This window comes from Ambystoma mexicanum, chromosome 4p (assembly GCF_040938575.1).
Source record: "Ambystoma mexicanum isolate Mex_15411 chromosome 4p, UKY_AmexF1_1, whole genome shotgun sequence".
Lineage (NCBI taxonomy): Eukaryota > Metazoa > Chordata > Amphibia > Caudata > Ambystomatidae > Ambystoma > Ambystoma mexicanum.
The window spans coordinates 786861780-786888708 of NC_090927.1; the positions used below are offsets into that span (position 1 = coordinate 786861780).

Below are 26929 nucleotides of genomic sequence, written 5' to 3' on the forward strand. Positions count from 1 at the left end.
CCCACCAGGCCTGGATTCCCACAGGGGGGCTTGCACCAGTGAAGGAACTTGTTCGCTGCTCGCCCCCACATCTACGCGCCCCTGCCACGAGGAGCAGGACGGAGAATCCACCTTTTACAATATTAAGGTGAGGACAAGGCCCAAGGGGGAGGAAGGAGTTGAGGTCAAGGGAGGTGGGAGGTGGGAAAACAAAGACAATCTGGTATTGAATCCAGCTATCCCATATTGCAGACCCATCTTTAACCAGAGGCATTACCAAGGGACCAGGGAGAGGGTTCGAGAGTGCAAATCATCCAACCAGGGCTAGGTGGCGTCCCGTGGATACCAGGTGAGCGTAACAGCTTGTGAGAGCAGCCTGTACGCCTCCTGGAGGGCTCGTGATAGGGTGCAGAGTATGCCTTTGAGGATCTGCCCGATTTCTCTCTTGAGGAATGAAAGGACGATGATCTTCTTAGCCTCCGTGTCCCCAGGGACCATGCAGTCTCTGTGTCAGTCTTAATCGATTGGAGCATCTCGTCCTCCACCTTTCCGAAAAAACTGTCCCTGTCAAAAGGGATGTTCACCACCTTGGACTGCACTTTCGCCCCAAAGTCTGTAGCCTTCAGCCAACCGAGGCGGCGCAGGGCTACTCCGTTACCCATCTGGCGCAAGCGAGAGTCTGCAATATCCAGTGCCACTGTGATGGCATGGTCTGAGGCCACCTCGTCCTCTTGGAATAGGGCCAGGGCATCAGCCTTCTTGTCCTCTGGCAGGAAGTCCAGGATTGTCCAGAGCTTATACCAGAGTTCCTGATCATACCGGGACAGGATGGCCAGGGTGTTTTTTTTTTTATTTTTGCAATTTATATAGCGCGCCGAACCCGGGGGTATCTGGCCGCTGAGCTTTACATGTGACGATAGTACATGGAACCAAACAGACAGTGTAACAAATATACAATATACAGCAAATATAGAGCATTGGCGGCTTTGATGGTGGCAGCCGCAGTGTAAAAGAGGCACTTTCCCACCACATCCAGCCTCTTCCCCTCAGGTGCGGGGGCACTATGCACGAGGATGATGGGTTCGCTGAGCGTTTCCTGGCGGCGGAAGACACCACAGAGTCTGGAGAAGGCTGCAATCTCGGGCATCTGCGGACCAAGTACGGCACTGTATATTTCTTTTCCAGTCCATCTCTTTTGGGAGGGGCAGTATTGAGCGTCTTCACCAGATCTAACTCTTTATACCAAACATCGTCCAGCAGCGGAATTGACATGACCGTCTTCCATGAAGACTCCTGATGCTGAAAAAGGACCTCTTCCTTCTTCATCTCTTCTGGGACCAAGTTGAACAGGGCATAGGCCCTTGACAGCATGCTATGAAAGGAGCCCACCTTGTCTGGGGGTGAAACCATGGTGGGCTCATCCGTGCCCAGTGACTCACCATCATCTGGAACATAATCGTTGTACTTGTCCGCATGGGTCGATGCCATGTCCGTGCCTTTGTCGGTATGTGTAGACAACTCTCTTACCGGGGTCAACGGTCTCTGGGGTGGTACTGGAGGTGGTGTCGCCAGCCTGAATTTCGGCCCAGAGGGGCTGGGCTGCCGCCATGACAGGGCTTGATGAGCGACTTCATCTTGCTGGACTCGTCCTAGGAGGACTCCTCACTGGAGGTCTCGTGGCAGCTGGTAGCCTCTGCTGTATCTCCGACACCAAGGTGTGGAGGGTCATCAAAATGTCCAAAGACACATCCCTTGGTGCTGGCTGCGGCCTGACTGGGATCGCAGGTGCCGGCTCGGGGCTGAAACATGGACCAAAAGGCAGATCTGGCTCTCCTCTTGGTGATCCCTCCTGGGATATGGGGCTGAGGCCGCCCTCAGGATCCGATTACTAATTTTTGGACAGGTACTAGTCGTCGGAGCTGGTGTATATTCATGCCGATCTTCTCTGAGACGCTTGCAGACTTGCCTGGGACACCTTCTCCACCATGGGGAGAAAATCCATAGGGGGCGGCAGCTTCCTCAATTTCTCTGAATCTTTAGGGAAGGAGGCGATGATGGGAGCCTGTGTACACACAGGCGCATCTTCAGGAGTCGTGGGTCGCCGCCATCGGTGGGTGTGGAGGTAAAGACACTTGTGGCGAAGCTGTCGTCTTCACCACAGTAGTAATAGCCCCTCCCGTTGCCGAAGTAACAATGGTCGTCGATGTTGTTGCTGGGCCCAACGACGGAGCCGTCAACGGGATGGCAGCCGCCGTGGTCGTCGACGGGGTGAGCGTCGACTAAACTGTTACCTTGGATGACAAAGCAGTTGTCGACAAAGAGGAGACCGTAGCAAACGGAGCCGTCGTCAACGGGGTCTTCGCCCCCTCCTTCACACCCTTCTGCTTAGAAGAGGAATGGGGTTTCGAAGGGGCCAGGGACTTCCTCGTGGAACTACCTACCCCTCACTGGCAGGCTTCCCATGGACGGAGATGGAGATGGGGAGCAGGTCCTTCCCGAACTGGGTCCGGCGGTGGCCATAGCGGGATCCACAGCATGGTGTTCGGCCTTTTTTGGATCCTATAAGGAACTCATGATGGTAACCGTAAAGACAGACACATGTGATCACAGTTCAAGGGTGTTTATTAAACTGTATGCAGGTTGGAAAAATGCCTAATCTAAACCTAAATCTAAGATGGGAGCAAGCGTCGACCATCAAATGAAAAGAAAGGAAGACCTCGTGCCGTTATGTCAACTAAAAAGGGCCTATACTAAGAAACCTATGGCCAAACCTTACAACTAATACCAAAAAGGGTGTGGGATGGTTTTCAAGAAAAGAAAGACGTGTTCTCAAATGATTAGTCAGATGTAGTAGCTTGGGTCACCCTTCCCCATGTTTTGAGCACAGGGTAAGGTGGGATCTTGGAGCACAGTACAGTCTCGAGCTTCCCCAGCATGAGAAGACAGTTCCACTTGCAGCTATCATGTTTGTCGATGGCCAAGTCTTGTTTCTCTTGAAAGTCTCTTGCCTTCGAGGGCCTGATGTTTTCAAATAACCTGAAACAGAAGTTTTAACAAAATTAAAGTTTGTTTCCACAGTTCACATTAGGTGATGGCTTCACCCTTGGGTCCTGACCCTTCACAAACAGTCCCAATCAGTATCAAGGCCTTCAATGGTTTTGCCTCCTTATTAGAAGGGCCTGATAGCTTTCAAAGTATCAAAACAAAAAGTTATTTCACAAGGACTTCTTCCCTATATTCGGGTGATAGGTCTCCACCCGTGTCCCCGCCTTCTGGCTGCAGACCCGTCTCAAATCTTCAGCCTCCCTCCACTTGGTTCATTATCGCTTCTCGATATTTGGTGATGGCTTCACCCCTGGAGCTCCCTCGTTCGGGTTCGGATCCCTCTCGGCTATTAGCCTCCCTCCACCGGGTTCACTATGGCTTTCGAAAATCTTCCTCTATCGTTTTTGTACAATGTCTTTTTAAACAGTACCAGTGGACATCACAACACACTGTTTCTTGGGACTTTAGACGTTGCCCCCTTCTTGTCAGCATCCCTCCTCCAGGGTCACTCTTGCCAACTTTAAATTCCTATTTGCTTTCAATGTTTGCAGGATTCACTTCCCTTACTTTCTCTACAGTTCTTCGGTCAAAGGCGTTCGACTGTACAGGGATTTTGTTTGACCTCCTGTATGACCACTTTGACCTATCTTGGCGGCTCTCCTACGGCCTTCTGGTATCTGTAGTTTCACTCAGACATGGATCGACCACAGTATCTCGAGTTAACACCCACGTGGTGCCGGTTCCATCTGCAGCTGGTTTCCCCTTAACCCTTTTACAGTTCTTTGAACTTAGTTCAACTTGCCACTTTGAGACTTTCATTCACCACAGCCCAGTTCTTATCAGCTCTTCCCTCGACTCACCGGCTGTGATGAACCGCTCGGCTCTCCATGTAACTGGAGTCAAGGTCGGTACCACAGTAGTAGGAGTTTCCCTTGCTCCCACTTATTGTGTGTACCGATGACATCTGCAGAAACACACTTGGGCTACTGTCCTGGGTCTTACGATTCCCTCTGCAAAGGGTTTGCGGGTCTGTGTTGAAAAGGGCAAGGTTGTGTCTCTTCTTGTCAGCCTCTCGATATTCGCTGCCTTTCTCCTCCTCTTGAACTGCCGGGTCTTGATAGCTGTCTCGTTGTGCGGTCTGCCTTGCTCGTACTGTGCTCTCTTGCTCCTCCTTTTATCACTGTGGGGAAGGGAAAGGGTCAGGTGTGTGTGATTCAGGTTAATGGCCTGACTTTGGCTGGGGTTTGGACATGTCAGGTAAACAGTCTTGGGGTTAGTCCATGGTCTTTCATAGTGCGTGAAAGTGCTCATGTCGGAAAAGAGGGGAAGTAAAGTGTCAGATTGTCCAGCGGGATAGAATGGGGAAACGGTGCTGCCCACTTCTCTGATGAAGCCACCTCATGGATCAGATATTTCTTAGCAAACAGAACAATGTGTGTCTTCTAACTGACCGCATCAGCCGAATCTTCACTAGTCTTATTCGGAGTCCCTCAAGGCTCCTGTGTCTCCCCAACACTTTACAATGTATTAAGCCCCTTTTTGATATTATCGACTATCTCGGTGATCCGTACACTAATTATGCTGATGACACCCAGATAATCATCTCCATCACTGGTGACCATGCTATCGACTCCAAAGCACTCAATGATGTCTACTTGGTCATCCAAGCCTGGATGGCACATCATGGACTGTGCCTAAACGATGAGAAAGCCGAGCTACTTATCCTAGGTTCTCACACCAGACTCAGTAAATTGGATCCCACCTTCAAATCATTCACCATGGACGGAAACAATATCAACGTCTCCAAGGACACAAAAACATTAGGTATCTATGTCACTTGCACGACAAACTAATGCTGTTGTTTCAGCTTCTGCGTACACCTGTAAGCTTATAACAGCACGTAGACCCTTCTTAACAGCTTCTAACTGCATTACCCTAGCTAGAACCTTGGTTATGGCGAAAATTGATTATTGTAATGCCTTATATCTCGGTACTAGCCAAAGAAACATCAACAATCTCCAAGTCACCCAGAACAATGCCATAAGGGAGGCCCTCAATATCCCCAGGAAATCCCACATATCTGACCCACGACACAATTTACACTTGCTTCATATTACCTCTAGAATATCACTCAAAACTCTTGCACTTACTCACAAATTTAGAACCAACCAGGCACCTATTTATCTTGCTAACCGCTTCACCACCTACATTCCTAATAGACCGCTAAAATCTGCACAAGACCACTTACTGGTAATACCGAGATTCAAGCTCCAGAAAACAGGGGGGTTGGGGGTTCTAGCATCTTGGCGCGAGGAGTGAAAGCAGGTCTTCTCCGGCTTGCCAAACTGCAAGCCACCTGGAATGGGAAAGAATACATCTTCTAGGATGCGGAGAAGGAGGAGGATCTATTAAAGCCGATACCCTCACCTGCCAGCATTGGTACAGACAATGGTTGAAAGGAGGAACACGTTTTCCAAGTACCAAACAAAAATGATATAAAACAGGGGGACTACTTATTCTGAAACCTCAACTTGGTTGAGATCATTGTTTAGACGGGTACTGGCCAGAGTATTGCCCCCTATGATCGGGTGTTGGGTGTTAAAGATTTTCCTAACACTAGAACTTGACTCCTGAGAGAGTGTATTAGTTCATAGTTGAAAGATTATAGGACAAGCTGTACTTATGAGGTTAAGATTGATTGCTCTGTTTTATAGAGTGTAGAATGCAGAAGAAGGATGCTGCCTGTTACGCATTACATCTATGCTATGGAGGGGCGAGTGTATAAAGGGAATAAGTGAAAGGAAACTAGGGAAGGGCTCTGGATGGTATGCTAAAGGGGCAACATGTTGTACAGTTTCAGGTTACAAGTGTTTTGAATATGTGGGGAGACTTCTGCTCTGCTTTTTCTACCCCCCTTACTATAAGGACAATCAGTGAAGCCCCCACTTTTATTTGGCACTGTTTTTGTACGTATGTGTGCTCATATTGTGGGAGAACTTCTCATGTGGAGGGCTCTGTTCTTGTTACAGTTGATTGGTAGACCTTCAATAAACAGAAATAAAAAATGTAAACCCTACACAGGGACAACAAACTGGCGTGCGGGAAATATAGAAGAAAGATCCCTCAGGAATTAAATGACTGTGGGGATCATGAAAAAAAAGCCTTGCTTTGAGGTCCTCTTGAAGACCCAAATGGCCGCAAGAAACCTTTTCACTGTACCAATCTGTAGGCTCACCTGGGCCAAAGGCAGAAGAAATTTAAACACTAAAGATGTGGAGCAGGTAAAAGGGCCCAGATTCCTCTCCCGGCACCAAGCCCAAAACCTACGGCATAGATGAACTTCATGGCGGGTCTTCCAGCTGAGAGGAGTACATCCAGAACGTCCAACATCAGATCCCATTCCTTATGCCCTATGCTTTTCACAGCAGGCAGGCATGAATGTTCCGGCTGTGGAGGATGATTGCATGATCCTCTTTCCCCACCCCCATCAGTGGGAGAGGAGGTCAGTCATCTGAGGCAGATGGCAGGGAGTGCAGGTGGTCATGTCCAGCAGCTTTGGGTATCACGTTCTCAGGGGCCATCTGGAGTGATCAAGATCATCATGGACCCGAACAGGCACAGTCTCCTGAGAACCAATGAAATGACAGGGATATCAAAGTTCCACTTGACTGTTAGGGCGCCCCAGAGCTCCCTAGTGCAGAACCACCTGTACTTTCTGTTCACACTGGAAATCAAGAGTGCACTGGAGTACCCGAATGGGAGAAAATCTCCTCCACAACTTCTTGGCAGAGCCTCCACTCGTAGTAGGTTGAAGACTGTCTGCTCAGTGCATCCGCAAGCACGTTCTCCTTGCCAGACAAATGGGTCACAGTCAGAGACACAGTGTTCTCCAGAGCCCAGAACCACAAACGCATTGCTTCTCAGCACAGAGGCAAGGAGCCCACACCACCCTGCTTGTTGAGGTAATGCATGGCTACAGTGTTATCCGTTAAGATCAACACCATCTTGGCCTTCACAGGGGGGAGCAAAGCGACCATGGCCAGCCTGATCGCTCGCAGCTCCCTCAGATTGATGTGCTCCCGGCACTCTGCTGGGCACCACAGACCGCACACCAAGGTGAGTACCCCAGCCCTTCAGGCACCCATCCGTGACTAGAGTCACCGGGTGGGAAAGGTGGACGAAACAAACTTTTCAAGATGTTGTCCTTCATGGACCACCATTGCAGGTCTTCGGACACTCTCTCCCTGAGACCAATAGAATGTGTGATGTTCGTCCCTGAAACTGTGCCTACTGTAAACTCAGAGGCCACTGCAGCGACCTCATGTGCAGGTGGGCCTTTGGCACCATAAGGATGCAGGAGGCCATAATGCCAAGCAAGCGCAAAAAAGCTGAGGCTGGAGCTTTTATCTGTGGCTGGAAAACTTGGACCATCTTGTAGATGTTCACCACTCTGTCCTTTTTTGGACCCTCCTCCATGATGTCAGTCAATTCAGACTGCACCTTTGGACATGAAGGAGCCGACATCCCTAAGGTGTCAACTACCTATGCCATCAGACGCGGAAAAGTGGCCTGAGGCTTGCCCGGGGTGGCAGCTGGGAGCATATCCACCATTTGTGAGGTACTGAGGCCACATGCCTCCTGCAAGTCAGCTGCTAGGTCCACCTAGTGCTTGTTTCCCATAAAACTCCTCTAGTAAGTCTGAATTCCCGAGAATGGAGAGTCTCCAGCCCGAAAGCGACAGGGTAACACTTCTTATCATAAATGTCCTCCAAATGGGACATGAATGCTCATCTGGGGAGCTGATGAAAGCATCTTACGGCTCTGGTGCCATTCAGCACTGTTGGCGCCAGGAAAGAGGGACCCGAGATTAGAGGACCGTCTCCAGAGATGGAACTATGTGGTCCTTAGACATGACCTTGTCACGTCTGCTTGTAGATTCCTGGCTCCTCCAAGCGTGGTGGGCTCCGTTGGTTTGGCCAAAGCTGCCTGCGCCACGGCCTTCAGCTCTGATCCCTTGGTCCCTGGCAATGGGTCCGAAGTCGCTGGCGCAGGGGCCCTAGGGAAGATGTTGAGCATCTTCAATCTGAATGCCTCCCATTTCTCAGGAGTAGACGAGTGGGTGGGAAAAGGGTACTGGCGGGATATACTTGGAGTGGTGCTTCCTCTTCTTTGATGACAAAGAGTGGTCAGGAAGAACTGCCTGGGGACCTGGATCTCTTGCTGTGTTTCTTCTTCCGTTTGTCCTTTCAGACTGGGGCCCGTTCCTTGATGCTCTGGTTCGCACCCAGCGACCTTGAATGGGTTTATCACCTAGCTCCTTATGGAGAAGGTACAATGTTTTGTCTCACGTTTTTGAAGCACCTTCGGGTGCATCGATTGCCACAACGTGAGGTCCTGGGTGTTGTGGCCTTCACCAAAACAGAAAAGGCAAATACAGTGTGGGTCTGAAACAGACATCAGATGCCTGCAGTCCACTCAGGATTTAAAACACGAGGACTTCGTCAGATTCGGCATCATGGCGATTATGAAGAACAGAAGTTAAGAACTTGAGAAAACAAATACGTTTTTAGAACAGCGTTCCTAAAGCGAGCAGAGTGTGCTGAGAAAAGGAGATGAGGTCACAGGGCGTGAAGCCTCTACATATATTGGCCCCAACGTGATGTTCAGCACAGGGCGCATCGGGTGGTGTTGACACAGAGCTTATCTGTGCATCCTGGCAGAGGAAATGTTTATGAAAAAAAGCTGCACTGGAAGATAGATATCAAAGATGAGGAACCGTGAGCGGAAGGAGTCCATTAGAAAAAGCTTTTGCTTGAAAAGTAACAAGGAAAGTGGGTCAAGTCAAGCAAAATGCAGGCTGGCTTCTCCATGGGCTGAAAAACCAGATGGCAAACAATTAACACAATCAAAAGTCAGTTCCAGGTTTAAGAGTCTCAAATGTCCATGTCTGCCTTCTTAGCAATCCATAGGGCATGATAAACACTCACTATTTGTGGTGTTTAATGAGATCTCAATGCTCCTTTCCACAACTCTGGCAACTCCCTTCATCTTCAGTTGTTTTAAAGGAGCATGTTGGGTCACACACCTCCACTGTCCAAAGATGGAGCGGCCACTGGAAGAAGTGTGAAGGTCACCAATTGTAGTCAGGATCTTAGAGAGAGGGACTCTTTACTCAGGGGCGTTCAGACTATCGCTGAAATGCCCCCGGTCCTCCTCCTCACTCATCCGTAGCAATCTCATTCCTAGAGTTCCTTTCTTTCTCTCTGTGCCTTTCACTATTATGTCCTTCTTCTCCCTGACCTTCCACTGCATTGTATCGCCACATGCTGGTAATATTTCCTGCCCCCACTGATCATCCAGATGTAGGGCATATGCGGTGCACCTTCCCTCCATGTCCATCTCATTTACCCCCAAATATAAAGTGTCTTCCTTCCTTCTATAGTTCCTTCCTCTTCCCTTCTCAGTGTCCACTTGCCAGGGTATCTCTGTTTTCTCTTCACCTCCTCCTGTACTTCCACCACCAATTTTTGTTGTTAATAAACTTCTTCTCCGCTCGGTTCACCTTCTGTCTCCCCAGTCTCCTGGGTCCATCACTTCCTCTCTCTCCATCTCTCCCTCCTTCTTTCCGGGCAGCCATCTTGGTTCCGCACTCCATCTTACCCTCTCTGCCCCTCCCTACCTGCTTCCCCCTCTACCTCTTCGCTCAGTATCTCCTTCCTTCCCTACCCCACCTCAGTCTCACTCCCTCCCACTGCCTTTGGTCAGTCAGTCCCTCACTCCTGGTCATGTCCGTCTGACCTAAACTCCCTTCCTCCTTCCTACCATTCCTCCCTCACTGGTCATTCTTTCCCCCTTCCTCCCAGTAATTTTCTCCCTTCCTCTCTCCTGGTCAGTCGCAACACCTCTCTCAGTTGGCCCCTCGCTCCTTTGCTCCTGGTCAGTTTGTACCTCTGTCCCTCCCAGCTGGTCTCTTGGTCTCTCTCTCTCTCTCTCTCTGGCTCTTTCTGTCTCTCTGTATCAGGACTCCTGGGTCTATATTTCTCTCTGAGTCTTATCTTCCCAGCCCCTGCCTCTTTCTCCTCCCATCCTCCTTACCCTGATGTTATTCACCTACTCCTTCCCTCTCCTAAATCAACATCTTCACGCTCCTTCAATTCAACTCCTCCTCCTCCTCTCTTCAGGTTACCACCTCTTGTCTAGCCATGTCCAAAGCAATCTCATTTTCGCCTCCAGCAAACCTCTTCAACTCAGCTCTCTCCCAACCTACACCACACAAACCTGGCCTCTTTCATAGCGGACTGGCCTCTCTTCATGGGACCTCCTCTCTAATTAACAACATCCCCTCTATTGCTACTAGGTGTATGGGAAAATGAGTCCAAAAAAAGAGATCATGGCTGGACATTTAGAATCAATCTTAACCCCTGGCAATTTCTCTGGGCAACACTCCTGACCATCGCTCTTCAGCCTGCCAAGCTTTTACAAAAAGGCTGTATTCATGATCCAGCGCGTACATATTAAATCCCCAGTGTTCTGATGCCAGTTCCACACAGTTGCGTGCCTCAGACACGTTTCCCCTAAAGAAGGGCATGCCTGAGCATCTCTGCTGCATACTTCTACCAAAAGAGTTTGACTGTAAGCCTCTGAGAAATGGTGCATCTTGCTAGACTCATAACTGTCGCGCAACAATGAAAACATTTCCGAAACACACACAGCTTTACGAACATAATACCATTCATGGCTTCAATCACTTAAAAAGAATCTACAGCAACAGTTATACAATACTAAATAAATTATCAAAATTTAAGTGGACAGTTCATCGTGTACAGTATAGAGCATTGAATGCCAACATTTGATGCAGCAAGACCCGATTGCCACAATGAGAAAAGAAATGTTGTGACATGAAGTGCGCAGGATAAAAGTTCAAACAGCATATAATACTATCTACTACAAATGAATGCTTTACAAACATGATTTTTTAATCACCTCTTTTTGTAGAATTTGCTCTCGAATCTGAATTTTTGCAAGGCATTCACGATCTCGTTGAAGCTCTTTAACTTGATCTTGAAGATGTTTTATGAGAATCTAGAGAAATGTTTTAATGAATCGCCATCAATACATGATGCAATTATCCCACAAATAATGATGACGAAAACTATTTCTAAACGTGTCTATTCATGAATGTTTAGCTCTAGGCTAGGCTAGAATAGGTTAACAAAGAAACGGATATAGATTGCATATCTGTAACTGACAACTCTCAATGAACCAGAATTATAGTAAATACACAATGGAATAAACATCTTACCAACATTGATGATTGCACTTCAACATTACTTAAGTGCACTGGCAATGGTAGGAACGCACTTTAGGGATTTGAATGCCACTCCAGAACATATGAGAAATTAAACTTTAAAACATTTAGTAAAATATTATCAAAAAGTCAACTGAATCAGAGATTTAAAAAAATAGCTTTACAAGCAAGGCATCTCATGTCTAAAAATCAACAAACAGAAGCTGTTTTTGTTAAAACACAAAAATGAATCTAGGACACAAGAGCAGATCACTGACCGGACCATTTAGTGGGAGAGTTATATAGTCGAGCATAGGTATCCAGGCACATAATTAAGGATTGGTGTGCCAGAATTCTTTACTTTAAATTCTAGTCTGTTTTATGCAGTTTCTGTAGAACACAGTGGGCCTCATTACGACCCTGGCGGAAATCGTGGCGCCAAATGCACCATGGAGCACGGCGGAAAGCTGCCGATAGCGCCATGGGGGTTGGCGGATTTTCCGCCCCATTCCGACCTTGGCGGGGCGGTAAATCCCCATTCCCCATTTTACCCTTCCCCATTCCCATTTTTGCCCCATAGGGTATAATGGGAGTGGGGAAGGCGTTAATTACGCCACCGTAAAATACGGTGGCGTAATTAACAACAAGGTCCCGTAGCGCCATGGATTTCTCCGCCCGGAAAAACCAGGCGGAAAACGCTCCATGGCGCTACGGGAACTCGTAGTAGGGCGGACGGGTCCGCCGCGAATACCGCTGGCGTAAACCCACTCCGCCAGGGTCGTAATGAGGCCCAGTGTCCTGTGCCATTGTGGTGGGCTGGATTTTGCATTACATATTCTTTGCTTGTCATTTTAGGAAGACCTGGTGGAGGCTCTCCGAAGATCCTAATACTGAAACGTAGGTATTTTTTCATAAGTGTGCTTTACACCTTATCAGTATTAATGTCAAAGAATTTCTAAACTAATCATGACTGGCGGGTGGAGGTGACTGATATTAGCATTTGACTAGTCATGTGGAGCTGGAAGATCAAGTTTGTTATACAGTATAGACCATGGATTGAGCAAATATTAAGATCTGCTGGATAGGATCCATTTTTTGCCAAAGCAGCTGGCCCAGATCAGTGGTTTTATTCTGGTGCAAACATTCCTTACTTCATGATTGAAGGATAAAACCATCAAGTGTCAAAGAACAAATTACTTATCTATTGGCAATGATATTTATGCTGAACTAGTCCTTCCTCCCACAGATTCCTCATCTTAGATATTATTCTCTCCAGCAACAGCTGTCTTTTTCAGCCAACAGGCGGTGAAGCTCCACTTGGTGGTTTTTCACACCCAGAAACCAGAAGTGACGCTGTAGCCAGTATTGAAGGAGTCACTGTGACTTGGGACCTCTGTTCGTCCTTTTCCGCTAGCACTCAGCAGCTGAGGGGTTGCCAAACAGAAGAGGAGTACCAGCAATCTGCCAAGAAGGACAGGTTGGAAGGAAACGGAGGACGCTGTGGGTGGAAGGACTAATAAATCAGTAAGAACATTACTGTCAGGTAAGTAATTTATTGTTCTAATTGATTCCTTAGTTACAAAGATTCCTCATCTTGGCCAGACTCCCGTAGCAGTACAGAAATCTGGAGCACGGGAGAGAGCAAGAAGCCCCTACCTAAACCAGAAAACTCTGGACAAACGTTCTTTGAAAGCGGACGTCCCGTCCTGACAGAAAATCCAGGCAGCAATGTTTGGAAATCGTGTGCAGCAAAATCCACATAGCCGCTTGACAGATGTCCAAGGCAGGGCCCTCATTGTGCAGGGCAGAGGTGGCAGCCTGGGCTCTAGTGGAATGTTTATGTTTATTGAGTTTATATAGCGCTTTACGCCAAAGCGCTTTACATTATAACAGTACAAAAAAGACAGAAGCATATTTAGGGGGGAAGATCCCAGGGGTCTTAACGCCCTTGGGTGTTTACAGCATCCAATATGGTCATCGGGAGGAAGGGGAGGGAGGGTGGGGAAGGGTGCAGGGTATGGGGCGAGTGGTAGGGAAGGAGAGTCGGGGGGAGTGGAGAAGAAGGGCTTTCAGGGAGGAGCGGAAAGATGGGTAGGTGGGGGAGGAGTGGATAGGGAGAGGAAAGAAGTTCCAGTGGAGGGGGGCCAAGAGTTGGAAGGAGCGGAAGCGTGAGGAGGCACAAGGGGCTGGGGGTACAGTGAGAAGGTGTTGGTCAGCTGAGCGAAGAGGGCGGGAAGGAGAGTAGAATGAGAGGAGGGAGGAAAGATGGGGTAGCAAGGTCATGGAGAGATTTGTAGACAAGGCAGAGAAATGGAAATTTCCATTGTGAGTGGAATGGGAGCCAGCCGAGTTGAGAGAGTGATGTAGAAATAGAGTCTCAAGGGACGAGGAGACAGAGTACGGATAGAGGAGTGGTGGATGGATTTTAGGGGAGTCAGGTGAGAGATAGGAAGGCCAAAGAGAAGAGAGGAGCGGTAGAAGAGACGGGAGAAAATAATGGAGGAGATTAGGAGTTTAGAAGCGTGAAAAGTGAGGGAGGGGCGGATCTTGCGGATGTTGAAAAGGTGGTGCCGACAGGAACGAGAGGTTAGAGAGATATTGGTGGAGAAGGAGAGAGAGGAGTCAATATGATGGCCTAGCTTGCGGGCATGGGTCGAGATGGGAGGATTGGAAGGGGGAAAGCGGATGAAAGGAGGAGGGGAGGGTGAGAGTGTGTTAGGAGGGAAGAAAAGCACTTCAGTCTTGTCAGGATTGAAGGAAAGAAAGTGGGATGACACCCAGTTTTTATGGCCGTGAGGCAGGAAGAGAGAGTGTGGTGGAGGTCAGAAGTGAAGGAGGAGGAGAGAAAAAGTTCAGTATCGTCTGCGTAGAAGTGGTGGGAGATGCAGAAAGAAGAGATGACGGAAGCGAGGGGGGAGGTATAGAGAGAGAAGAGGAAAGGTCAGAGTACAGATCCCTGGGGAACGCCATAGTTCAGGGGGAAGTTGGAGGAGGTGCAGCCGCCCCAGGAGACAGTAAACGATTGGTTGGAGAGGTAAGAGAAGAGCCAGGAGAGGACAGAGCCTTTGAAGCCAAAGGAGGACAGAGTGCTAAGAAGTAAGGGGTGATCTGCAGTGTCAAAGGCTGCAGAGAGGTCAAGGAGGATGAGAAATGAGGATTGCTTAGCCTGGCGAGCGGTGAGGAGAGAGTTGAGTACATATGTGAGAGCAGTCTCTGTGGAATATTTAGGGCGGAAACCAGATTGAGAGGAGGGGAGGTGGGGAGGAGGGAATGAGAGGAGATGAAAGCTGAGAGTTGAGAGTAGGCTAAGCGCTCGAGGAGCTTTGAGATGAAGGGGAGAAGGGAGATTGGTCTGAATTTGGAGGTGAGAAGAGGGCTAGCAGAAGGTTTCTTCAGGATAGGGATGATGGTGGGGTTTTTGAAAGCTGAAGGAAAGGTAGCAGAGGAGAGACAAGTGTTAAAGAAAGAGGTTAGGGAGGGGATGAGGAGAGGGTACACTTTGGGGATGAGGGAGGTGGGGATGGGATCAGAGGGGGCGGTGGTAGGATGAGTTTTGGACAGGAGACAGGAGACACAGGCTGGGGTGATAGGAGAGAAGGTGGGCATGTTAGCAGAGGTGGAAGAGGAGGAGGGGGAAGGAGAGGATGTTTTGGCAAAGAGAGAGACTTTTGGATGAGAAATAGTTGGCGAAATCAGAGGGAGAAAGGAGAGAGTTTGTGGAAGGGTCAGGAGTGGGAAGGGAAAGAAGGCGAGAGAGGGTTTGGAAGATACGGCAGAGGCGAGAAGCTTGTGAGTGTAGAAGCGCTTGGCAGTTGTGAGGCAGGAGTCATAAGGCGCATCCTTCCCAACCAAATTTAGTATTCAGAGATGCAAAGGACAATCCATCTGTGCAGGGCCTGTCTAGTAACAGCTTTGCCTGCACGAGCATCAGCGTAAACTACAAACAGCCGGCCATCTTTCCTGAAGTCCCCTCGTCCAAGAGACATATTAGCTGAGGGCCTGCACATGGTCCAGCTGACAAAATCTCTCCTCCAGCTTGGAGGGATGAGGTGGAGGGAAAAACACATGAAGGTGAATCTTGTGAGCAAGATGAAACTCTGACGCAGTCTTCGGCAGGAAGGATGGCCTCACAATCAAATTCACCTTCTCCTTGGAGAACAAGAAGACAGAGCCTGGAGCTCAGACGTCTCGCGGAAGTGATGGCCACAAGAAAAACTACCTTAAGGGTGAGCAGTCTTAAGGAACATGAATTCAGGGGCTTACAGAGAGCTCCCATGAAAAAGGTCAAAAATAAGTTAAAATAACATGCAGAACAACTAACTGGCATGGGGAAACTAGTTATACAAATCCTGCAAAAACTGTATAACAGTAGGGATGGTGAAGAAAGAGTCTTGGTCAGGGGTCCATTTAATTATCGAAATGGTGGCCAAAAACCACATTACTGTGGCAATCTGCAGAACACCTGGCCAAGGAAAGCAAGAAGTCCCTCACAGACTAAGCTGAACAGATCAAACGGTCCAGATCTCTATCCCGACACCAAGTTGAAAACATATGCCACTTGCAGGCCTCTAAGCAGAAAGGAACACATCCTGGACGTTGTCCAACAAGTTCTTATACCTCATTCTCTTAGTGGCCCAGCATGAAGGTTCAGGCTGTTGAAGCTCAAAAGGACTCCCTCCCTCCCCCACCAAGAGGGAGAGCACTCTTGGCAGGAGGCACCAGGTAGGGCAGATGGACATGTCCAACACAGTCTCTGGGCCCAGTTTGAAGCAATCAGAACCAATGTGGACCCAGCATTCTACAGACTCCGTTGGTCTAGCAGGATGGCAGGGATCAGTTGCAACACATAGAGGAGTTTGAAGTTCTATTCGGCAATCAGAGCGTCCCCAAGTGCCCCCTGTAGAGGGAATTCCCTGGAACAGAACAACTTGCACTTCCTGTTTACACTGAAAGTGAAGAGGTCCAACTGAGAAGTCCCCCAGAGAGTGAAGATCCCCTCCGGAACATCCTGGCACAGCTACCCCTATTGGGAGGCTTAAGTGTCTGCTCGGGGGATCCGCCATGAAGTTCTTTGTTCCGGCAAGATGGGCCACGATTATAGACACCTCATACTCCTGAGCCCAGAAACAGAGTTGTGTTGCTTACCTGCACTAAAGCAACAACCACAACGAGCCCGTTTGTTGAGGTAGTCCATGGCCACTGCGTTGACCGTTAGGGCAACCACACACTTGCCTCGCATGGATGGGAGGAAGGCAATCAGGGTCATCCTGATAGTCCGCAGCTCCAGCACACTGAGGTGTCCCAGAGCATCCATTGCAGACGAGAGGGCGATTAACACTGGATCTGGCAATTAAGTGCTGCTGCCCTTCAAGGAGGAATCAGTGAATACTGTTAGTTGGGACCAGGGTTGGCTCAGCAATGTCCCTCTCTGAATATTGTTTTGCAGGGCCCACCACAAAAGATCCTGAGATGCAGTGCTTGAAACGTACAATAATTCTGGCAAGTTGCCCTGGAACGCAGACCACTGACTTCGAAGTAGCTACTGGCGTGAACTTGTGCATAACTGGGCTTACGACTAATAGGATGCAGTAGGCCATGAGGCCCAGGAAACTTAGAAAGATGTAGGCTGGAACTAGCCAGTGGGATTAAAAGACATGTACCACCTGAAGCATGTACCCTACTCGAACCTCAGGAGGGAAAGCCCTGCCCAAGCTCAATAGGAGTATACATAGTCATCACCTGCTGAGAAAGTGCTTAGCACTGTGTTGATTCTAATGTTTATCTTCCTATACCAGATGTAATGAAGCATCCTGACCTAAAAGAGATACCAAAAAGCACTGTTTGGCACAAATGTGCAAAGTGGCCCAAGTTGCTGCCTTGCAAAAGTCTAGAACTGCCTGTAGCTGTGACCTAAAGCCTTTAGGCACTTCATTCTCTGCTAATGAATAGCACTCTGCAATACAGAGTATGATATAGCATGAAAGAGTCTGTTTTGTAACTGCTTTTTTACCCATCTTTTACCCAGCATAACTTAAACAAAGCTGATTATCTTGTCTGAACTCTCTGGTCCTAGATTGTGGAACCTTTCTTTCTTCTTTGAAGGGTCAAGGAGAGGGTAATGCTAATTGGATTGTGACAGGTAGAATTTCGAAACTACTTTCGTCAGGTATCAAGGTCTCACTCTGAGCTTTATCTTCTTCTAGATGATGAGATAGGGAAGTCTGCAAGAAAGGGGCTGCAACACGCTCATCGCTGAAGTCATCACCCGTAGAAAAACTATTTTCCCTGTCAAAAGTCTAGGAGGACATGAATGCAAGGGTTCAAATGGAGCTCCCATCAAGACAGTCAGTTGAGGTCCCAAGAGGTTGGCACTGGTGGAGGCCTAATTCATGTGAAGGGTTTCCCCAAAGGTTGATGACCTCAAAAAGGACCACAGGGCACTGCTCCAACTCATGGGCGACAGAGTTCTGAATTCTCAGGGCATCAGCCAACACATTCGCCATGCCAGCCACATGGGCTGTGTGAGTGGTCAGTAATGTGAGGTTCACAACTGTGTTTAATTTTCTCAAGGTTTGACATTTTATTTTAAACAAAAGCAGAAAATAAACCCTAACTAAACCTACTCTACCAGGGGATTCCCTACCTAGTCTGGGATTTAAGGGAAACCCCTCATAGCATACACAAACTGGCCCTCACACAAAACAACAGAACAATCAAAACAATAAAAAAAAAACATTAACAAATAACCTTGGATGACTTCTACTTGTTCTGGGTGGATCTTGCTCCCCAAAAATGTCCCAAAGTCAATTTCTTCCAAGTTAAAGAATGTCTTAAATTAGTTCTCGAAAATTTCCAAGGAATAAAAAGTTCACGAAAACACAAATCCACTGGTAACAGTTCCTTCTTCGTTTGATGAAAAAATTCCCTTTACAAGTTCCACAAAGAAAGCAATAGCACCAATGGTATTTGTTACGATGGATTTCTAAACTCTGACCTGGAGGGCAGAAGTTTAGGAGGCCACGCTCGGTTTAGTGAAACTGGGTAACCTTCTGGAAAAGCCAGACCAATCTAGGTAGCTTGGCAGGCGGTCAAGAGTAAGTCTCAGGAGGGGTGGGAGCAATCGGAAGCCCACAATGAACACATACACTAACGAAGCACAAATAACTCTTAGCAAGTGTATATGAAAAATATCTGTACAGTTATTATCGGCCGGACCAATAGACACAAGTAAACTTTAGTTATATAAAAACAGTTACCACACAAAATACTTTACCATATAAAATATATACAATATGTTTCCTAATGTGACAGATGAGTAAAACACAGCCACAACCTGTAAAGACAAGGGTGAGTTAACACACTAGGAGCATTAGACAATTTTGTTCCCTAACTTTCGAGTACAGCCCTAAGAAGTGGGGAGCCTTGTGCTCAACAGTACAGTTGTGTGTAAAAACGCATGATCGCGCAGTTAGAACGAAAAGCGGGTCTTCTTGGAACAGCTGTAGCAAGTCAGGAAGCGGCTTGAGGCGATGAAGAATTGGTTTCCACTATTCGAGTAGGGTCTGCCCTTGGCGGCAGAGCAGTTTTCAAAAGGTGAGAATAGCTAGGGAGCGCAGGCTAACCCAGCCAAAAGCGAATACCTTTTTAGGGATATTTGTGCGTAACAGAGATCGGTTGTGCAAGGGGGGCACCAGTAAGTGATGCAAGACTCACCAACCATCGGCACAGTACGGACCAAACTTTGCCAGTTTAGTCGAGGTTGCTAGGAGGTTAGAGTGCTGCAGTTCCGAAGGCGCTCTGGCTCTCAGTGGCTGTGGGATAGAACCATCATCTGTGATGGGAAAGTTGCCTTTTCTCAACTTCTTAAGGAGATAAAAAAAAGTCTGGTGCAGTCGGCTTCAGGATACCGGAGAGCAGAACAGCAAGTCACCTACAGCGACCGTCACCAACAGGTAGTGACACAGGAATCACAGATGCAGCCAGCGTTACGCACTCTCCTAATTCGGGACCTAGAGGAGCTAGGCCTGCGGAATTTGGTGGGAGAGGGCACAGGACCACAAGCAAGCAATGTACTAAGTCTCAGGGTTCAACTCGAGACAGCAGCGATTCTGCGGGATACCGGAGGGAGAGCTGGAGCATTCACTAGATGTCCCAGGAACACTTCCAAAGGGGCTCGTTTGGTGGGTAAGCAGGGGGCGCCAAGAGTATTTGTTCCCACTACTCCAAAGAGACAAAGCGCCTGGGCAGGCCTTTTTGATCGATGCAGGAAACAAGGGTCTGACGAGACAGCAGAGGATGAAAGGTGCAAAACCTTTCAAAGCATCTCTGGCGGTTGCACAAGTCTGTTTCTTCATTGCAGGATGCTTCGCTCCTTCTGTAGTTCGGAGAGAACTCGGGTGATCCACTTGGAATGGATGCAGAGCCCCTTCTCTTATCCAACATCAGCTTTGCGCCAAGAGGACTTCCAATCGAAGGTCTGCTCTCATGCAGGCATCCCAGTCGTGGACCAATCACGGTCCATGGTGGTCCCAGTCATTCAGGCACTTCAGACATCCTGGCACCAGTAGTGTGGATTGGGACCAGACAGACCCAGCCTGCTTCCTGGGCACACATATGTGACAGGCAGAAGCCCGCGAAAGAGATCGGTTTTCGTGGGAAGATACATGCCCAAATAAGGAAATCCAGGGTTACTTGACCTGGGTGAAGGCAAGGGACAAAATAGCCATGGGACAGAACAAAAGACTTTGTGGCTCGGCCATTTTCGGACCTGGCCACAGTCTTGCGGTAAACGCAAAGTGATTCTGTAAAAAGAAGTAAAACACTAAAAAGTAACTGCAGCCACCAGTTCGTCCCACGCACACTTGCACAATCACCAAAAAATCCTTCGAGGGGGTCGGAGGCCATAAACCAACAAAAAGGACCCCAGCGCACGGTACTGGAAGGTACATTGTGAACTGTTAAAACATTACCAAGAGATTCTAAGATGGTTGCCTGCAGGGGGTAGATGTGCCGACGGAGGATCTGGGAATTGCCCGCCACCCGGTAACTGGGCATTGCGGATCGGTGCTGGTGCACCCGGTGAGGCAAAGAACAGGGCAGCGGGCCACTTCTTGCGATCGCCGCGGCCGCCCTGGTGTTGGAGTGGGCCAGAGCCCGAGGGCGAGGGGGGCTGTCGTGGCCCTGGAGAGCGGACCCACAACCCGACCGCGTTGGAGGAGGAGGAGCCGCGGCGGGGACGGCACAGCACCTGGCCAGCGGGGAGTGTGTGGCGGCCGTTCTACGGTGGCTGCCCCGGTGTTGGAGTGAGCCGGAGCCTGAGAGGGAGGGGGGCTGTCGCGGTCCTGCCGAGCGGGCCCACAACCCACCCGTGTCGGAGGAGGAGGAGCTGCAGGAGGAGGAGGAGGAGGGGGCGCCCCTGCAGGGGCAGCATCGGAGGAGAGCAGCATCTGGTGTGTGAGCTGTGGGGCTGGCTCCGGAAAGGTCTGGAGGGGCCGGCTCTGGAGAGGACTGGAGGACGGCCTCGCCGGAGGTCACTGGACGTGGCTGGCAGTGTGCTGGAGGAGCTTCGGTCTCCGGTGTGGGAGACACCCCGTAGCCTGAAGGTACAGGGCGGGGAGGGGCAGTGGTGAAGAGGCAGGTGGAGCACCGGACCAGGAGGTGGGGGAGAGGCCTGAGAGGCAACTGTGAAAGGAGGAGGCCTGGGAACTGGTGAGGGGAAGATTTTCAGGCTGCTTAGCCACAGCTCCCACGGGGAGAGGCCCCCCTAGACCACCAGGGCTTCAAGCAGCGCATGGGGAAGAGAGGCGAAGCACGAGGGAGTGTTTTAGCTCCCCTGGGAGAGTGCCTATTTAAGAGGAGCGGGGGCAAGTGGGACTGTCCAAGGGACCGCATGATAGTGAGGAAGGTGCGGGAGACACCGGATTAGGTTCTCGGGGAGAGGAAGTGCTGGAAGTGGCACATCAGGGGAAAAGATCCTAAAAGACCTCCAGAGCAGTCGCTTTGAACCTCAAAGAGAGGGAAAGTGTCTACGGGCAAATATCACACGTGCAACCCCCTCGCTGAGATGACCGCGAAAAACAAAGGAAAGGGCGGGAGAGCGCTGCAAACCCCAGGGGACGCCCCAGGTACTCTCCCCACTATTTGGCCGATGTAGGAGATGAGGGAGCTGGCCAAAAGCATGAGAGACTGTATAGAAGATGCTGACAAACCGTCCGAAGGGGAGAACTCCGCCATGATTTCGAGGCAGGACTTTAGGGGGGAGATGCTCACCCTGCAGACCAGTTTAATTAAGACATTCCAGGAACAATTCCAACTCCTGTGAGCGGACTTCAATTCGGCCCTGGGGGAAATAAAGCAGGAATTGCGGCAGCAGGGTGAGCGGACGGATCTCTTGGAGAGAGGCATGCAGGAAATGGATAAATAAGTGACAGCCAACAGTGAAGCAATTGACAGGCTCGACGTGGCCACGCAAAACCTGGAGATCCAGATGGAGGAATGGAAAACAGGTCTCGTAGGATCAATATAAGGATCAAAATGTTGCTGGAAACTGTCCAGGACAAAGAATTAAAAGGAGTGGTCCAAACTATGTTCTCCAAGATACTAGGAGTGTCGCCCCCGGATAAGGTGGAGCTAGATCACATACATAGAGTGGGCAGAGGGGACAAAGGATCACTGTCGAGATCTAGAGATGTTCTGGCAGCGTTTACCAGATATGCCCAAAAGTAAGAAGTCCTCCAAGAGGCAAGAAAGCAAGAGCCAATAATGTATAACGAACACCGCATCGCACTGTTCCAGGACTTGGCGAGCAACACCCTGATAAAGAGGCGTCAAATGGGTCCGGTTCTCAAGGTGCTCAACGTCAGGGGGATCAAATACAAATGGACCTTTTGGTTTGGTGTTCGAGTGGGAGGGGACCCAAAGGCGGATAACCACCCTGCAGGAAGGAGCGGACATTCTTCACTTGGACCTGGATGATCCCCCCACTGGAGCTGGGAAGCAGCCCACGACCGTTGGGCCAGGGCCAAAGTCTTGGGCCTGGACAACAGTGGGAGAAAAGAGAAGGGGGCGAAGCTGAGCGGAAAACCATCCAAGGAAAGGAATTAGAATAGCTCTGGGGTTACGGGAGGGAGTGCACAGGAGGAGACCTAAGCCAAAAAGCGATATAAGGGTGGTGGGCCACTAAAGGATGTAATTGGCAGGGGGGGGGGAGTAACCATCTCCGAATCGGAAAGGGTGGGTATGCCCGTGGAGTGGGGGGAGAGGGAGGCGGGAAGGACATGCCCTTCTAGATGTGGGAGGGAAAGGGGAGGGGAGGACGGGTAGGGTGGGCACGTCTATGGGGGGGTGGGAGGGAAGTGGGGGGGGCGGGGGTGGGGAGGGCAGCGGAGGCTTTGTACAGGGCCAGGACATGGGAAGTAGAGAATCACCCCATTGCGAGGGGGGGCAGGAGGGTTCAAAGGGGGCACCCAGAGGTTTATGCCTGTTGGGTACCTCTACAAGAGGAAGAAGGGGGAGGGTGAAAGGCAATTTGGGAGCAGGGACAGGTTAATCCACATTCAAGTGGCTAACACATAACGTGAGGGGACCCAACACCCCCCTTAAGAGAAAGAAATTAGAGTGATTCACGAAGAAAGAGGGCCCAGACATTTTGGGACTACAGGAAACGCATCTTAAGCAAAAAGACCAGGGGCGTCTAAAGCTACAGGGGTTTGGCCAGATCCTACACGCGTCGGGGAGGAGTAAATGGGGGGGGGGGTGCTCTAGCCATCAAAAACACAGTAGATTTCAGAGTCACGGAAACTATAAGGGATAAGGAGGGTAGGTATATTACAGTCAAGGGGACGCATCAGGACAGCCCATATACCCTGGCGGTGGTATATGCTCCAAATTCAGGCCAGGAGCAGTTTCTGAAGCGGGTTCTGGGGATATTGGAAGACAAGGCTTGGGGGCAAATAATTCTGCTGGGTGACCTTAATATAGTGTGGGAGAGGAAACGGGACAGTTCGTGGGATCCCTTAAGAGGAGGGGCCGCGGGCAGTGATGTCGGCAGACCTTAAAGAAAGAATAGGTGGTGCAGGGCTGAGGGATGTGTGGCGGTAACTGAAAGGGGATGAAGAAGGTTACACTTTTCTATCCGGGGTCAACGGATCTCAATCTAGGATTGACTATATTTGGGTCACATCGAGCCTGGTGGGCCAGATTCGAGAGGAAGTGACAGGCCCTATCAGTATAGCAGACCACAGAGTGGTCTCCATGAGGATGGACCTAGGTCATAGGGAAAGAGGGGTGTGGACTTGGAAGTACCCAAGGTATCTTATTAGAGACCCAATAATCGGGCAGGAAATGGAAGAAAAGATCAAGGACTTCTTTGCACTCAATAAAAGGGGGGACACAAGGGAGGAGACGAGATGGGACGCTTTCAAAGCTACGTTATTTATTTATTTGCATTTGTCAAGCGTGCTTGCAGCCCATAAGACATTGAGGCGCTGTTACAGAAGATGAACCGATTTATGATTTACAAACAGGTGCCCAGAAGTCTCCTAGTTACACAGTAACAAGCACAGATGCAAGAAATGACTGATACAGATTCATAGTGAAGGGAGAGGCAATTCAAACAGAGAGCCTGGTTTTGATAGCCTTGCGAAAGGCTAGGTGTGACTTGATCAGTCTTAAGTGAGGTGGCTGTGCGTTCCAGTGCGTGGCTGCTTGGGTGGGGAAGCTGGAGCCACCAGCGCGCACCTTTCGCGTTATGGGAGTGACAATCGTGTTGGCATAGCACAATCTTAAGGGTCTTGTGGCAGTGTTCTTGGTAATTCTGTGTGTCAGGTAGGGAAGGGCAAGTTCATGAAGGCATTTGTGGGCGAGGGCGAGTGTTTTGAAGACAATTCTTTCTTTGACAGGGAGCCAGTGTGCTTGCCTTCTGATTTCGGAGATATGGTCTCTTCTTGCGGTACCTGTGGCTGCCCTCAATGCGTTGTTTTGAACTAGATGCTATTTGGCAATGTTTTTGTTGGAGGTCCCAACGAGAAGGGCATTGCAGTAGTCTAGCCTTGACCCGATAATTGCCCTGGCAATGGTGAGGCAGTTATGGCGGGACAGGAAGGGCCTGGCGGAGTTGAGGACTTTGGAGTATTAGGACATTGAGGGGGGAACTAATAGCGGCAGCGGCGCAGAGGGAGAAGCAATTGAAGGTGTTGGAAACGCAGTTGGAGGAGGAAGTTGAGAAAGCGAGACAGAAGGCTGGGACAACCCCGACTAGGGCGTCCATGAGGGAGTATCGTAGAGCATTGGGGCAGTTAGAGGTCCTCCGAACCAAAAAGGCTGAAGGGGCGCTGCTTAGGGTTCACCAAAAATGTTACGCTAAAGCAATAAGGCAGATGCACTCCTTGCATGTCTATTAAGGGGAACCCAATCTAGGAACGCAATCACAGCCCTAAAAACAGGTTCAGGGGAACGGGCAACGTTAGAATACTACGAAACTCTTTACGCGTCACAGGAGCCTCGGGTCTGCACACAGGTAGAGTTTTTAGAAAGGGTGGAGATGGGAAAAATCGGGAAGGAGGCACTGGAATCTCTTAGTAGGGAGATTACAGAGGAGGAAGTGAGGAGGGTGATTAGTAGCTTACCACTGAATAAAGCACCAGGCCCGGATGGCTAGACTGCGGCTTTTTACAAAACTTTCGCAACTGAACTAATCCCGCACCTGACACACCTCTTCAACACCTTTAGGTCAACAGGGAAAATAACCCCCTCCATGGAGGAGGCTAGGCTGACCCTCATCCTGAAACCAAATAAGGACCCTGAAGAGAGGACATCCTATAGGCCCATAGCGTTGATTAATATTGACGGCAAGATATTTACAAAAATTCTGGTTACAGGTTGGAGGGCTTTCTCCCAGATCTGATCCACCCGGATCAGGCGGGTTTTATAAGAGGCCGACAGACGACGGACAACATCAGGAGGGTGGCCCATTTGGTGGAAAAGCCTCAAACGACAGACACTCCCCGCGGTTCTATCTCTGGACACAGAAAAAGCGTTTGACCGCGTGGAGTAGTCCTTCCTGTTTAGGACCATGCAGAAGATGGGCAATGGCGGGGAGTTTTTACGATTGTGGAAAACCAAATTAAAACATCTCTATATCATAAAGCTACTGATGTGAACAGTTTACTACATTATGCAAGTTTTCATCCCAAGGCAATGATGGCTAGCTTACCATACAGCCAAATGTTACGTTTAAAGAGGATAATTACTGATTGTGTTGTCTTACAAGATGTGTGCGGGACTTTGTCCAAGAGATTTACCTCAAGAGGGTATCCTATTGAAATAATAGAAGAAGCACAGGCAAGGTCACTCCCCATAACTAGAGAACAATTATTGACTCCAAAATTGAAAAAAGAGAATACAGCCATTCTTCACATTTCTAAATAATCGAGACAATTATTTCATATCAAACGCATCATTCAAAAACATTGGTCCATCTTACATTATGATCCAACTCTACATGAGTTGTTCCCTGAACCACCCATGATGGTATACAGAAGAGGCACTAACATTCGAGATAGAGTGGTGAAGGCAGAACGTGTACCGAAGGACACTCAACCAACATTGGCCACAAAGAAAAAAGGTACATTTCCTTGTTTATCCTGCAGCCACTGTAATAATGTGGCTAAAGGTGAATTTATTACACACCCACATACAGGGAGAAAAATTCAATTGAGATACTTTGCGACTTGTCGATCAATAGGAGTTATTTACAGCATCAAGTGCCCGTGTGGTCTAATGTACATCGGTCAGACTGCCAGGTCTGCCCGAGAGAGGTGGACAGAATATAAATCTAACATTCGCTGCAATAACAATAAATCTCCAGTTTGAGACATTTCACAGCGGCTCGTCACACTATAGCCCAGATTAGGTTTACCATTTTGGAGGTTGTTAAACGTCCAACCAGGGGAGGTGACTATATGAGAACCCTTGCTCAAAGGGAGATGTTTGGATAGATTACCTTGATACCATTTCACCAAGAGGACTGAATGAGGAATTCTCTCTTATTTGCTTTGTTTGAATTTGATCCTTACTTGGCATCTTGAATCCCTTTGATTTTATTTCCATTTAACTACCCTTGACACCCCTTGGATTTGACTCCTTTATTTTGCGTTGTGCTGGCTTTCCAGCCTCACTTTGTATTTACCTACTCCGTCTATGGTGCTCAGCTTATCTTCTTTCTTGTCATTTATTGTTTATAAATTGATTACATTTGGGCCTCGTTTTTGCTGTGTATGGCCAGCATATTGTGTATTTGGCTTGGCAGTCATTTTTTGGTTACATCTATTTTCCTGGGTTCGTTTAGTTCATTCCTTATGCCTCTGCGCGGTCACTTTTTCCTATTTTTGATTATTTTATTTCCAGGCGTCTTATTGTTGTTCCTCCTCTCTTTTAGAATGCTATTTACGTGCATGTTAGTTTTCCTTTAATGCTCTCCATTGTGTTTGACTATTGCTTTCCATTTATCCATGTTTTATTATCAGTATACGTTGTTTCTTTGCATATTCCATATTTTATTTTCCTGTTTCACACGTTTTCACTATAGAATTGCTCTTCAGCTGTGTATTTTCCTGTTTA

At 48.9% G+C, this 26929-nt stretch overlaps 1 protein-coding gene across 3 annotated transcripts in view; it reads right to left on the reverse strand.

The window, feature by feature from the left end:
* CEP162 (centrosomal protein 162) overlaps positions 1-26929 on the reverse strand; it is a 2248134-nt gene that overhangs the window by 55018 nt on the left and 2166187 nt on the right. For all 3 annotated transcript variants that reach the window (XM_069606335.1, XM_069606333.1, XM_069606334.1), the window contains one exon: positions 11008-11106. In XM_069606335.1, the coding sequence (XP_069462436.1) occupies positions 11008-11106 (99 nt within the window). The remainder of the gene's footprint in view (positions 1-11007; positions 11107-26929) is intronic.